Raw genomic sequence first — 13,954 nt, 5'->3', positions numbered from 1 at the left:
GGCATCAGTCACAAGAGGCTGGTATCTCTAACTGCTATCAAGCCTGGGTGTTTGAGTTCATATAATAAACAACAACAGAAAGCATTTATAAATTTTCTGACAGGTGTAGAATACCAAAACTGTTTTTAAGAAGGTGAGTCATATTATGCATGATAAAGAGGAATGGGAGAGAGAAGAAGGTAGAGGAACCAATCAGAAGGCTTACTACACTGACACCAAGCCACAAACCTAGGAGCAAAGAAAGGCAATTAGTGAAAAAGGGGAGGGACTTGTGGATTCTCTACAGGAATAACACAGGGTAAGGGCAGATTTATAAGGCCACAACCACTGAGACATAAGAACTTAAGCATGTGGAAAACTCAGAAAACAGATGTCAGACAAGGATAAGAGTTAAAAGTAAATGTGTAATGCTGCATAAGTCATCGTGAAAAAATTTCACTACCAACAGGAAATGCAGAGGTCAATACTGAAAATAAAACTCAAAGGACTAAAGCTGAGTGGTAGCATTTAAAAACCCATTTTGGGGGTGCCTCGGTGGCTCAGTCAGTTGAGCGTCAGACTTCAGCTCAGGTCATGATCTGATGGCTCGTGAGTTCGGGCCCCACGTCGGGCTCTGTGCTGACAGCTCAGAGCCTGGAGCCTGCTTCGGATTCTGTGTCTCCTTCTCTCTCTGCCCTGACCCACTCGCATTCTGTCTCTCTCAAAAATAAATAAACATTAAAAAAATTTTTTTTTTTAATAAATAAAAACCTGTTTTGGGGGCGCCTGGATGGCTCAGTCAGTTGAGTGACCGACTCTTGATTTAAGCTCAGGTCATGATCCCAGGGTCATGGGATGGAGCCGCCCCACACTGGTTAAGATTAAGATTCTCTCTCCGTCTCACCCTTCCCCGCTCAGGCGTGAGTGTGAGTGTACACATTCTCTCGCATTGAAAAAAAAAAAAAAAACAGTTAAAAAAATAAAAACCTTTCTTGTGTGTGAAGTGATGAGAATAGAAGTCAGAACACTGACAAGTAAAGTAAAAGAAGAACTTCTAAGCGATAATTTCTGAAGGAAGAAATCTGGCAAAGAAATGATGCAAAGAAAACTACTGGAATCAAATAACAAAAACTTTCAGTGTACCCACTGAGATAAAACTTGTGTCAACATTTTGACACGGTAAGTTGCATACATTATAAGAAAGCATGATTTTTTTAAAAACCAGCTTAAGATGACTACAGATAAGATGTTTGAGTAGCAAGAGATGAAAGTTGTCAGAAATAGGAAGATAACTAATTAGGCAGGAAACTCCATTAAAGCAGTCCTTACACATATCTTCAAAAGTGCATCCCAAGGCAAGAATCAGAATCAGAATTCTGATAAAAGGCAGTTGTATCTCCTATGAGATTGGCTACTCTCTGAGTTTAGTCTAGTGCTAATATCACCTTGACCTGAATTTGAGTCTTCTAATGTTTCTCTTTAGCAAAAATGAAAAGTATGCTAACATCTCTGAAGATGTTTATATTGAAAACAATGCTGAAAATACTGTACTAGAATACTGATGCAATATTGTCTTTCAAAAATCACCTTCTTCCCTAATTATAAGCATATGTTAATGAGTTTTGACAAATATATACACTTGTATAACCACTACCACAATCAAAAGCATATCCGTCACCCTAAATGATCTTTGTTCCTTTACAGTCAATGTCCCCTCATTCTAACAACCACTGATCTGCTCTCTGTTATAGACTAGACTGCCTTTTCTATAATTTCATATAAATGAAATCCTATAATATGTACTCTTCTGTCTGGCTTCTTTAACTCATTATAATGTTTTTGATTGATCCATGTTGTTGCGTGTATTAACAGGCTATTCATTTTTATTGCTGAGTAATATTCCAATGTGTTTTTCCTGCAATATATTTTCAAACCACTGATATGCCTCTTACACATTATGATTACCATATGATGAAACTATGTATGTGGAACATTTCCTAATTAAAAAAAAAAACACATTCATAAGAGATAAATCAGATATGGATGAAGCAGTAAGTCCCAGATTTTACAGATAGTAAATAATCAAAGACAACTGATTATTTATACTGTGAATAATGCCTTATTATTTAGCAGTTTATAATAATAGTATTAATTTTGAAATATACCCTTTAGTTTCTGTTTTATCTTTATTTAAGGGATCTCTTTAAGTTGACTGACATTATACTGAGCCTCCAGGTCCTTATCACCTGCGCAGGAATCAAACAGCCTAAGAAGTTAAATATTTAAAACCCCATGGGAAATAAGTACAGAAACTAACAGAATTTGCTTTAAGTCATGGGAAATAATTTTATTAATCCTTAATGAAAGCATCATAGAAATTTACAAAGTAAAGCAGAAACCTATTAAATACATACTATCTAATACTGTTGAAAAACTGTCTCAATCAGTTATCAAACAACATTGATAGGACTTTAGGATTAAATATTAAACATCACAGGAAAAAAGATATTTTATTGCATATCAGAAGATATATTCAAAAGGAAAAGAGAAAATAATCAAATTCTCAACACTAGTCATGGACTTGATATAAAATGCTTGACAAAATGTGAGGGCCCACACTTCAACTGTTAAGTTTTGCTTTCCAACTGGGTAAGATACAGAGTTAGTCATTTTAGAATGGGCTGAATTCGGAGTCATTCCTTATCATTCAGAAATTCTACTTCAGAGTAAAGTAGATAGTGCAGTACAAAAATGGTAAAGTATAATTTTAAAGATAAAATTATATTACTACAACCTGTAATATATTAATACAGAATTAGAAAAACTTATTGAATTAATACGTAATATGAAAAATCAAGAAAACCAGGACAGAACACACATATCTACATAAAACTTTTATTCAAATCATAACTTTTGGAGAAAAGAAGTAAAAATGGTAATCAAGTCAATTTGATAACTCTATTGGGCACCTAAATAACATCGTTAACTAAAAGTTGACTGGGTAACATATGTTAAAATTATAATACTGAGGAAAAAAAGTTTATCCGTTTTTCATTGCTGTGTAACAAATCACTACAAACTTAGTAGTTTCAGACAATACCCATTTATTATCTCACTGTTTCCCTGGCTCACGAGTCTGGACTTAGTTAGCTGGGTCCCCTGCTCAGGATCTCACAAGAAAGCAATCAAGGTGTCAGCCAGGACAATTCTCATCTGAAGCTCAGGATCCTCTTCCAAGTTCACTAGTTCCTGGCAGAATTCGCTTCCTTGTGGCTGTAATAGCTAAGGTCACCACTTTCTTGCTAGCTGTTAGCCAGAGGCCACTATCAACTCCTAAAGGCCACCTATACTTCCCTGCCATGTGAATGCTTTTTTTTCCAGGCCAGCAGAAGCATGTCTCTCAGACTTTCTTCTCCTCTCTAGTCTTCTATGAAGGAATCTCATCAAATGTCAATTTGATAGTCAAGGAGTGACTATCCTATTACCGTTTACCATGTAACATAACCTAATCAATGGAGCTATAACACCACAATATTCACAGGTTCCACCCACACGTAAGGGGAGGGAATACAAGGTATCTACACTAGGAATCAGAAATTTGGAGGGCCATCTTAGAATTTGGCCTATCATAGATATGTAAAGAATGCTACAAGAGCAAAAGAGGAAATATAGGATTCAGATAAGCACAACAAAGAAAGAAACAAGAAGTTAACCTATGAATCCTTGCTAATCACACTCCAGGCATTATTCTTGAATTTTTTCTTTATTTTTAAATGAAGAAGTCTCAGAAAAGTAGCTTGCCATTTGTTATATAGTATGGATCTACCCAAAAGAAATGTTTGAATTAACATACTTAGGTAACTGGCTAGCTAGGTAATTTGTTACCTAGGTAAATGGTTGGATGTTGGAGTGAGAGTGAGGAGGCAGGGAGGCATGCTATCAAGTAAAAAGAAACACAGTACAAAGACAGAAATCAGGCAGACTACACAGAATAAGGAAACTACAAAATATGGTCTTTAGTTCAGCCTCACTTGAGCACACAGTGTGTGGTAGGGAAGGGATGGAGATGAGCTTGGAAAGACTGGCAGGGGCCAGAGTAACAAGGATCTTATGAAAACTTAATCCTTAAGGCTAGATGAAGCAACAGAAGGATTTAAGGCAGAGGTGTGACAAACTTTATTTGATTTAAAAAAGATTCTTCTGGAAAAAAAGGTATATCATACTCTCCACACCAAACTTTTTAAGCAATTTTAACTGTGCCAGATATTAGTTATCAATACAAGTTATATATGAAGTACATGCAGGAAAACTAAGAATTCATAATAGAAGAAGAATTTTAGGTATGAAGTTAATCCTTTCCCCACCAAAAAAGCCGATTATATACATTTCAAAGAGCATGGTGAAACTGGAGAAAACACTGCAATAGTGTAACCATACTGATATCAAATGCCTACCTTTACTTCACCACTTCCACCAGCACTTAGCACGTTTCTCCATCCTTGCTCCCTGGCCCTATTTATTCTCTCCAACTTTTGGGGAAAAGAAACAAACAAAACACAATTTCAAGTATTTAATATAAAGTACATGAAATACATTTACTAATACAATGGAAATCAGTGTATTCCTTTGGAAAAAAAAGTAAGTGTGTGAGGAGGAGGTGGAACGTACCAAGAAAAATGGATTATTCTTACCCTTTCCTTTTCCTGTCTTTTCATCTGTTCAGCCTTCATTAAACTAATCTGTAACAATTTTAAAGACAAACGTCTTAGAGCTTTTAAAACTATTATCATCTACAACTTGGCAAGGGAAGAAAAATAAAAGCAAAAAAACTACCTGATCCTTTTGTTTCTTTTCTTTTTCAATAAATTCCAACCTTCTCTTTCTTGCTGCTTCCTTAAATAAAAAAAGAACAGTTTCATCAAAAATAATTGCTACTTTTTTCTGGTTTCATAAGGAAAGTTAGTGCACCAATAGTAGAGGTATGCCCAGAGAGATTAGGGAGAAAAAAAAAAAAAGAATTAAAGTTAAAGGTTTCTGTTTGAAAGAAATAAGGAGGAAAGGTTTGGAGGTTTTATAAGATTTTGTTTCTTTTCTTATAATTGTTTTTGCAAAGCTTTAAAATAAGCAGACAGATGTCTTTATACCTCAAACATTTTCCTCCTTTCTTCTCCAGGATTCACTTTCTTCACTGGAATTTGATGGGCCTGGACAAAAAGTAAAACTACAAATTAGATAAGGATTTTGAGGTACTCATTTGAAAAAATTCAAATTTAAGGAAATTCAAAATAAGAAAAAGGTAGTCAATACTGCCATGACTCTGTTTCAAAATATATTATCCCTATAGTAATACAACAGTAGGGAACTTCAACACTCATTTACATCAATGGATAGATAGATCATCCAGACAGAAAATCAACAAGGAAACAGTAGCTTTGAAAATCACATTAGACCAGATGGACCTAACAGATACACATAAAACATTCCAACCAAAAACTTCAGAATACACATCCTTTTCAAGTGCACATGGAACATTCTCCAGAATGTTAGGCAACAAAACAAGTTTCAATAAATTCAAAAAGATTAAAACCATGTCATGCATCCTTTCCAACCATAATGATATGAAATTAGAAATCAATCACAAGAAAAAATCTGGAAAGAACACAAACACATGGAGGCTAAGTAATAAGCTACTAAATAATGAAGGATCAACCAAGAATTCAAAGAGAAATTTAAAAATACATGGAAACAAATGAAAATGAAAACACAACAATCCAAAATCTTTGGGATAAAGCAAAAACTGTTCTAAAAGGGAAGTTTACAGCAATACAGGCGTACCTCAAGAAACAAGAAAAATCTCAAATAAACAACCTAACTTTATATATAAAGATGCCCTGTTGATTTTATTTTATTTATTTATTTATTTATTTATTTATTTATTTATTTATTTATTTTTGAGAGAGAAGGCTAGCAAGCAGGGGAGGGGCAGAGGGAGAGGGAGAGAGAGAATCTCAAGCAGGCTCCACATTGTCAGCACGGAGCCCGATGTGGGGATCGATCTCACAAACTGCGACATCATGACCTGAGCTGAAAGCAAGAGCCAGGCACTCAACTGACTGCGCCACCCAAGGCACCTCACCTAAAGATGCCCTGTTGATTTTAATTATAAAGGAAAGAAAATGTTATTTTAAAAAATTACTTCAAAAAAAATTACTTCAATGATCATTTACATTATCAAAATAATATTAAATTTTATTAATTTAACTTATTAAATCATGAAAAGTGTCTTTGGGTGGGGGCGCCTGGGTGGTGCAGTCATTTAAGTATCCAACTCTTGATTTTGGCTCAGGTCATGATCTCAGTTTGTGGGATCAAGCCTTATGTCAGGCTCTGTGCTGACATCAAGGAGCCTGTTTGAGATTCTCTCTCTCTCTCCTTCTCTCTCTCTCTCTCTCTCTCTCTCTCTTTCCCTGCTCCTCCCCCCTCCCCTGCTCACACATGTGCTCTCACTCTCAAAAATAAATAAATAAACTTTTTTTTAAAAAGTGCTTTTGGTAACAATTCCATATCAATAGCAGCTGTCTTTTAGCAAAAGCCAATGTTATGAAATTACTTTTATATACCAATCATTATTTCAGTTTTCTAAATTTTATAAAATTATCCGGAGATAAGCACTAAAATTCTAAAAGGCAACTCAGAATAAATAAAATAAATGATTGTGAATTAATATGAAGTTAATAAAATTAATAAAAAAGAACCAGGAAGACACAAACTTTATTTATAGTAAGATTTCAGAAGATATTCGATTTCTTCTTCAGAAAGCAACATGATATAGAATTTCTCCTTATGAAATGCAACTAATTTATTTTAATGGATACGTTATTTAACATGAGTACAATAAAATAATGCTATTTAGTATATTACACTACCCAGCATATTGATAACCTGATAAAATATGAATGATTCTTTTTATAATGTGCTTTGCCAGTTTAATTCATGACCATCATAAACCAAATCCATTTTAATTTCTTCTTTTAAGCAAGCTCTATGCCCAATGTGGGGCATGAACTCACAACCCTGAGATCAAGAGTCACATGCTTACATACCATTGAGTCAGCTAGGTGCCCCTAAACCAAATCCATTTTATTGATACAGTCTAAGTTAGCTTAAAGCTGCAAAACAGTGCAGTAAGTGGTACTAAATCTCACACCATAAGTAACCAAACAGTGAGTTTACTACCTGAGAAGACCCAAGTGGTAGATTCCCAGAATCATCCCACCCCCTCACCATATTATTAGGTCCTAACTCCTAACTGCCAATTTTGGCTAGTTACTTCAAGTTTCACTTAAGTTAACCATGTATCTCAGCACTTAACTCCAGAAATGGCACTAGGGTCAATGAAATGACAATAATAGTGAAATATTTAAAGAAAAGTAACTTTTGAATTTTTTCTGAAAGTAACCAAGAGTAAGAAATACAGTTCACATCCAGACCCTGTAAAGACACACAGTATGTATAGTTGGTTTTATTTCCATCTATTACTAAAAAAAGGACCCATTTTTTACCTCCAAAACAGACTTTTCCATCACTAAAAGCAACCCAAAATTTTAAAATAGTCAAGAGAGGGCACTGGGGCCACTGCTATTGACGTGTAAGAAAAAAATACAATTGGAGATAATGCTCTTCATAGTATTGTAAACACGCAGTTAATATTTCAAAGCATGTTATGTATATAAAATTTAAACTAGTGGGGAATGTTACACAGAATTTTTGTAAAAATACATACTCCTTCCATTCCTTCCATAAGAAGGAATATTATTGGGCAATAAAGAGGAATGCAGTACTGATACATGCTACAACATGGATACATGCTACAACCTTGAAAACATTACGCTAAGTTAAAGAAGCCAGTAACAAAAGACCATGTGTTATATGATTTCATTTACATGAAATTTCCAGAATAAGAAAATCTACAGAGACAGAAGTAGATTAGTGGTTGCCTAGGGCAATGGGGCTAAGGGGAAGAATGGGCAGCGAAAGCTAATGGGAAAAGAATTTTTTTGATGATGAAAATGTTCTAAAACTGATTGTGGTGATAGCTGCACAACTCTGATCTCACTAAAAGTATTTAATTCTAAACTTTAAATGTATGGATTGTACAGTATGTGAAATAAATCTCAGTAAAGCTATTTTAAAAATATACGTAACCCTAAGTGTTACAGAATCATAATTTCTGGACATAGAGCTCTGCATTATATATTTTGAAAGGTTACACAGGTTAACTCAATCTATCAGGTCTAGCACTGGTTTCAACATCTGTGAACCACAACACCAAACAATTTAAAAATATTAACAAAGGGGACACCTGGGTGGATTAGCCGGGTAAGCATCTGACTCTTGATTTCAGTTCAGGTCATGATCTTATGGTGGTGAGATAGAGCCCCGCGTCGGGCTCTCTGCTGAGAGTGAAATCCGCTTGGGATTCACTCTCTCCCTCTCTCTCTGCCCCTCCCCCGCTCATGGTCTCTCTCTCTCTCTCTCTCTCTCTCTCTCTCAAAATTAAAAAAGAAAACAACAACAACAACAAAACATTAAATGTATTAACACAAGTAACACAGATCTCACAAACAGCTTTTAAACAGATTACCCAATAGTGAGCAGTAAGAAGAGAATGTTTAATTAACACACCTACATACTCTTAGGTAAGTTAAATGAAGACACCGATTATATTCATCTTTTAATGCTCCATTACCACATATATAAGATACTCAAATATTTGTGAAATAAAAATATCAAGCTGGGGTCCCTAGGTGCCTCAGTCGGTTAAGTTTCTGACTCTGGGTTTCGGCTCAGGTCATGATCTCACAGTTTGTGAATTTGAACCCCGATTCAGGTTCTGTGCTAGCAGAGCCTGCTTGGGATTCTGTCTCTCCCTCTCTCTCTGCCCCTCCCCTGCTCTCATTCAAAATAAATAAGTAAACTTAAAAATATATATATCAAGCTGTTTCTTTGTCACACAGGTATTTTCAACTGTATCTATACAAAAGAGAAAAATATGGTAACATAAAACATCCATATTAAGACAAACGTTTTGTTCTGCATTTCTTTTTAAAAATGTGAACCAAAGCACTAAAACATATTCATGGAGCTCCCTCTGGTGGCACAATAACAGAATCTTTAAAAAAAAAAAATAACATTATTACAGGAACTGGAGCAAAGAAAGTTTCTATGAAAATATTCCCAAAATGTGTTGGGTAGTAATAACTTAATACATTATTAGCTTAAATTTTTACAACTGCAAATGATAGACAATATCATTAAGTGTTTATGGTTTTTCTTATAAACTTCTCGTTATGAAGCTTTCACCTCCTCCATGAACGCACCAAATGTATACCTATTATGGAGCAATTCCTCCTGAAGAACTGAGGGCTGACTGAACAGCTTCTGCACAGCAAAAGACAGAACAGCAAAAGAGACAAAGACATGGTAAAAAACAAAAACAAAAACAGGGAATCCCCACCCCAATGCTGAGAACTACAGTGGGGACGGATAGTACTGAGGAGCTAGGAGCAAATCGGTCTGCCCTGGAGTACACACAAAAAGCCACAGTTGCCTACTTGCCTCAGCATGCCCTGGGTCCCTACTCCACACCATCCCCCAGAGGCTCTGGGGCTTCAAAACAGCAACTAGCACATAGAAGAGCCAGCCCTAAAACTCTACCAAGGGCAGGAGAGCTGCTCGTATCCTTTCTGGGCCAAGACAGAGGGGCTAGTGAGCAACACAGTTTACACTCCCCCTCCACTTTAGTAAGCTGGCTTGCCGCCTGAGTGGGCCCTGGACGTCTAACCCACATCAACGCAGCCACCAGGCCGTGAACACGACACCCTTGGTCAGCACTTACTACAGCTCCAGCTTTTGTGTCAAGGTGACATAGGTGTGCAAAGCACCCTGGAACACTCCAGGCCCAGATCACTCTGGCTTCAGACAGCTTACTAGGGCACCCCTGGTGTACGGTATTATGGGGCCTCCCAGCTGATGCCTATTTCAACTCCAGCTGCCCCAAAACACCCCCGAGTGTACTGGTGCTGATGTGGCAAAAGGCAGAAGAAAATGTAGATAAAATTAAATTTACTGCCCAATGGCAAAAACTTGAGGCAGGGAGAGTAAAACATTCCTCTAGGAACTCCCTACAGTCTTAATGTTAATGTTTTGCTAGAGGGAAAAACAACCTTAGCTTGACAATAGCTAGGCCTCCAATATCTTAAGAGTCTTCTTTAGCATATGAAATTCCTTTTGGAAACCTCCCTTTTGGCTTTTCCTCCCCATCTCCACAGTATACAACCAGTCACTCCTTATAACCCCAGAGCAGTTCTTTCTGGCCATGGGTCCTGTCCCCGTGTTTTAATAAAGGGATTTCTTTCAATTGAAATGGCAATAATTAATAACATGAAGGCATAAAAAGTAAAAATCTCACTAGAAATGGCAAAGATAGGATTAATCACTTATAAAGATACTAAAAAGCTTGAAAGAAAAAAGTAAAATTAACTACAATAATTAGTTAAGGGATACATAAAATAAGAAAAACATAAGAGTGACTTAAAAATATAACATGTGGAGGGGAAAGAAAAATGTAGAGTTTTGGAAGGTGTTCAAATTTAAGTTGCTATCGACTTAAGCTCTCATACATGTAAAGATGATATAATGTGAATCTCACAATACCACAATGCAAGAGCTTATAGTAAATGCACAAAAGAAAATGAGAAAAAAACTACACATTACATTAAAGAAACTCATCAAAAAATAGGCACATGAAAAGATGCTTAACATCACTATCATCAGGGAAATACAAATCAAAACCACAATGAGCTATCACTTCACACTAATCAGAAAGGACAGTATCGAAAAGACAAGAAATAAGTGTTGACAAGGATGTGGAAAAAAGGGAACCAACTCTCAGAGCACTACTGGTGCAAATGTAAATTTGTGCAGCCACTACAGAAAACAGAATGGAGGTTCCTCAAAAAAACAGAACTAGAGCTACCATATGATCCCAGTAATTCTACTAGTAGGTATCTATCCAAAAGAAATGCAAACACTAATTGGAAACAATATATATATGTACTTCTATGTTCACTGCAGCATTATTTACAATGGTGAAGATATAGATATGACCCAAGTGTCCATGAGTAAATGAATGGATAAAGAAGAGGTGGTGTATATATACAATGGCATACTACTCAGCCATAAAAAAGGAATAAAATCTTACCATATATGACAACACAGATGGACCTAGAGAGTATGATGCTAAGTTAGAAAGTCAGAGAAAGACAAATACTGCATGGTTTTACTTATATGTGGAATCTAAAAAACAAAAAACAAAACTCAGATTCATAGCTAGAGAGAACAAGCTGATGGTTACCAGAAGGGAACGGGGGGGGGGGGGGGGGGTGGTAGGGGACAAACTAGGTGAAGAGAATTAAGAAGTACAAACTTCCAGTTATAAAATAATTAAATCATGGGTTGGTAATGTGAACAAGGGGAATACAGTCAATAAACACTGCATGAACTTAGTAAGGTGACAGACTAACTTATTATGGTAACCATTTCACAATGTACACAAATGTCAAATCAGTCTATGGTATACCTGACACCAATATAGTATTATATGTCAATTATATCTCATTAAATCAAAACAAAGGAGACGTTTATAAGAATGTAATCAATCTGACTGACTTCATATCAGTGAATTATAATACAACCACTGATGGTAATAATAAAAATTTACATTAAGTATATATAATATTAAATTAAAACATAACAAGTTATCTATAAACTATCAGATACACATGAAAAATACAGGCAATGTATATTTGAATACAAATGTGGAGGGGCCCACCACAAAATTAAGTTAAATTAAATGCAGTGTTTGGATAATGGGAATGTTACTTTCCTTAACTCTCAAAACTATTCTAAAAGACTATAGCAAATTTATTAGAATACATACTTTGTAGGAAAAAAACTGCAGATCAAAGTTATACTACTTAAATTACTTTGAAGAACCAAAAACTGTAACAGAAATGAAGTTTCGATCTCAAGAATTACACATGTATATAAAAAAATTGATTTCAGGGCGCCTGGGTGGCTCAGTCAGTTAAGCGTCCGACTTCGGCTCAGGTCGTGATGTCGCAGTCTGTGAGTTCGAGCCCCGCGTCGGGCTCTGTGCTGACAGCTCAGAGCCTGGAGCCTGTTTCAGATTCTGTGTCTCCCTCTCTCTGACCCTCCCCCATTAATGCTCTGTCTCTCTCTGTCTCAAAAATAAATAAACGTTAAAAAATAAATAAATAAATAAACAAGCAAATAAATAAATAAATAAATTGATTTCAATGCTCTAAAGCTTTCTCTTCATGACCTCACACTGAAGTAGTCACCTTTAAGCACCGAGAATAAAAACTCAACAACACTGGCCTTATTTGTACCTAAAAGCAGAGTTGTTATCTGGCCTTTAACCCTATTAAGTACTGTTAAAATATTAAAGAATATTACTTTCCTGATTTGGAATTCATTTTTTTTTTCCTTTTCAGTACAAACTCATTTCCCTTTTATTAAAGTTCTAGTTACCATGACATCGTTTGGTACTCAATAGAGGAAAACTTGTTCAAATAAAGTAATATGTTATTATCAGTATTTTCTATAATCAGGCAGCATTATGAATAAATCCTTGAGAAGCCATCCATGGGGTTTACACTTTGTCAAGGCTCAGCTCCTCTGGAATGCAGATTTCCAGTTCATTTAAAGCTGGTCTAAGTTCCTGGAGGACACAGAGGTAGATTTCCTTATGAGGTTCTGCTTTGTCCTAACCTCTAGGATGTGATATGCACAGCAAAATCCTTTAGCTGTCTGCATGCTTGCAAAGCAGCATCAATGATTTTGGGTTCTGGAACCAGGTCATAGCCCACAAGCATGTTCATCCCTTTACTCAATTCGCAAGCATCAGTATCTGGCTTGTTGAAGTAGGTTATCCAGTGGGCATCAAACTCCTCATTTGTCTCATGTGACTCAGGGGAGTAGCAGTGAACTGACTGGACAGTGGCCCGTGACAGTGCAGCTGGGGACCAGGGTCCAGATCCAGGTACAGGAGGCCTCAAGGGCTGGCATAGGAGACTGTGGCTGTTGCAACAGAGTGGCCCTCAGCATGACGGCAACGGTGGCACACAGCCTAAGCTGGAATTCATTTCATTTACTCATTTATTCACTGATTTTTTAAAAAGTCTTATTAAACACTCACTTTGTGCAAAATGTAAAACACAGCCCCTAACGTCAGAGAGATGACAGTCTAATAAAACAGCATTAAGAAGATACATATGAGGTACTAAAGAAGTTACTGTCCTGTTTCCTGTTTTTGAGAGGGTAAAAGGGACAACTGGGGAAGAAACAAGAAAAGCCTCTGGAAAAAAATTTATCCTAGTGTTCCCTACATCCCTTAGAACAATCGAGAACTATAAACATCAATTCACACTGCCAGCATAGCAGTGTTCCAGGAAATAATGCCAATATTACATTCTTTAACCTACAAGCTAACAATGTGAACAGTTACCATACAAATTGCTCCTTTTGCCTTTTCTCAGGCCTACGACTCTAGTTAAACTGTAACATGTGAGGGCAAAAGAAATATAGTCTTTACTTTGTATTCTCCAAGTGCTCACATAATAATACAGTATCGATATCACATGTACCTACACAGGAAAGAGAGTCAAAGAAAAAAGAACATTTAAAAAGGAAGAAGGGGTATGTAATGAATAACGAAAAGAAAGAAAAAAGTACATACTAGTCATTAACTAATGCCAAGTCCAATTTAGATCAAACTTGCAATTTTGGAGCATTATTGACATTGGTGGATTGAATACAGGTTCTGGAAAGTGTTCAATACACAAACGTGAATATAACATTTATTTGGTAGGGCAGTACTTTGCCACTGAAT

The 13,954-nt window shown here is 36.1% G+C and overlaps 1 protein-coding gene across 8 annotated transcripts in view; it reads right to left on the bottom strand.

Annotated features, from left to right (window-relative positions):
- NEK1 (NIMA related kinase 1) overlaps positions 1-13,954 on the bottom strand; it is a 214,403-nt gene that overhangs the window by 140,467 nt on the left and 59,982 nt on the right. For 7 of the 8 annotated variants that reach the window (XM_053901128.1, XM_053901131.1, XM_053901130.1 and 4 more), the window contains exons 13-16: positions 5,124-5,183; positions 4,813-4,872; positions 4,671-4,718; positions 4,434-4,508 (exon numbers count right to left, since the gene is read on the bottom strand). In XM_053901128.1, coding sequence (XP_053757103.1) covers positions 4,434-4,508; positions 4,671-4,718; positions 4,813-4,872; positions 5,124-5,183 — 243 coding nt within the window. The remainder of the gene's footprint in view (positions 1-4,433; positions 4,509-4,670; positions 4,719-4,812; positions 4,873-5,123; positions 5,184-13,954) is intronic. The other variant, XM_053901132.1, reaches the window with a different exon arrangement.

Source organism: Panthera pardus, unplaced genomic scaffold (genome assembly GCF_024362965.1).
Source record: "Panthera pardus isolate Hobbes unplaced genomic scaffold, ASM2436296v1 HiC_scaffold_13, whole genome shotgun sequence".
NCBI classification, from domain to species: Eukaryota; Metazoa; Chordata; class Mammalia; order Carnivora; family Felidae; genus Panthera; species Panthera pardus.
Note: the sequence above shows the minus strand (reverse complement) of the source record. Positions and strands in the feature narration are given on the sequence as shown.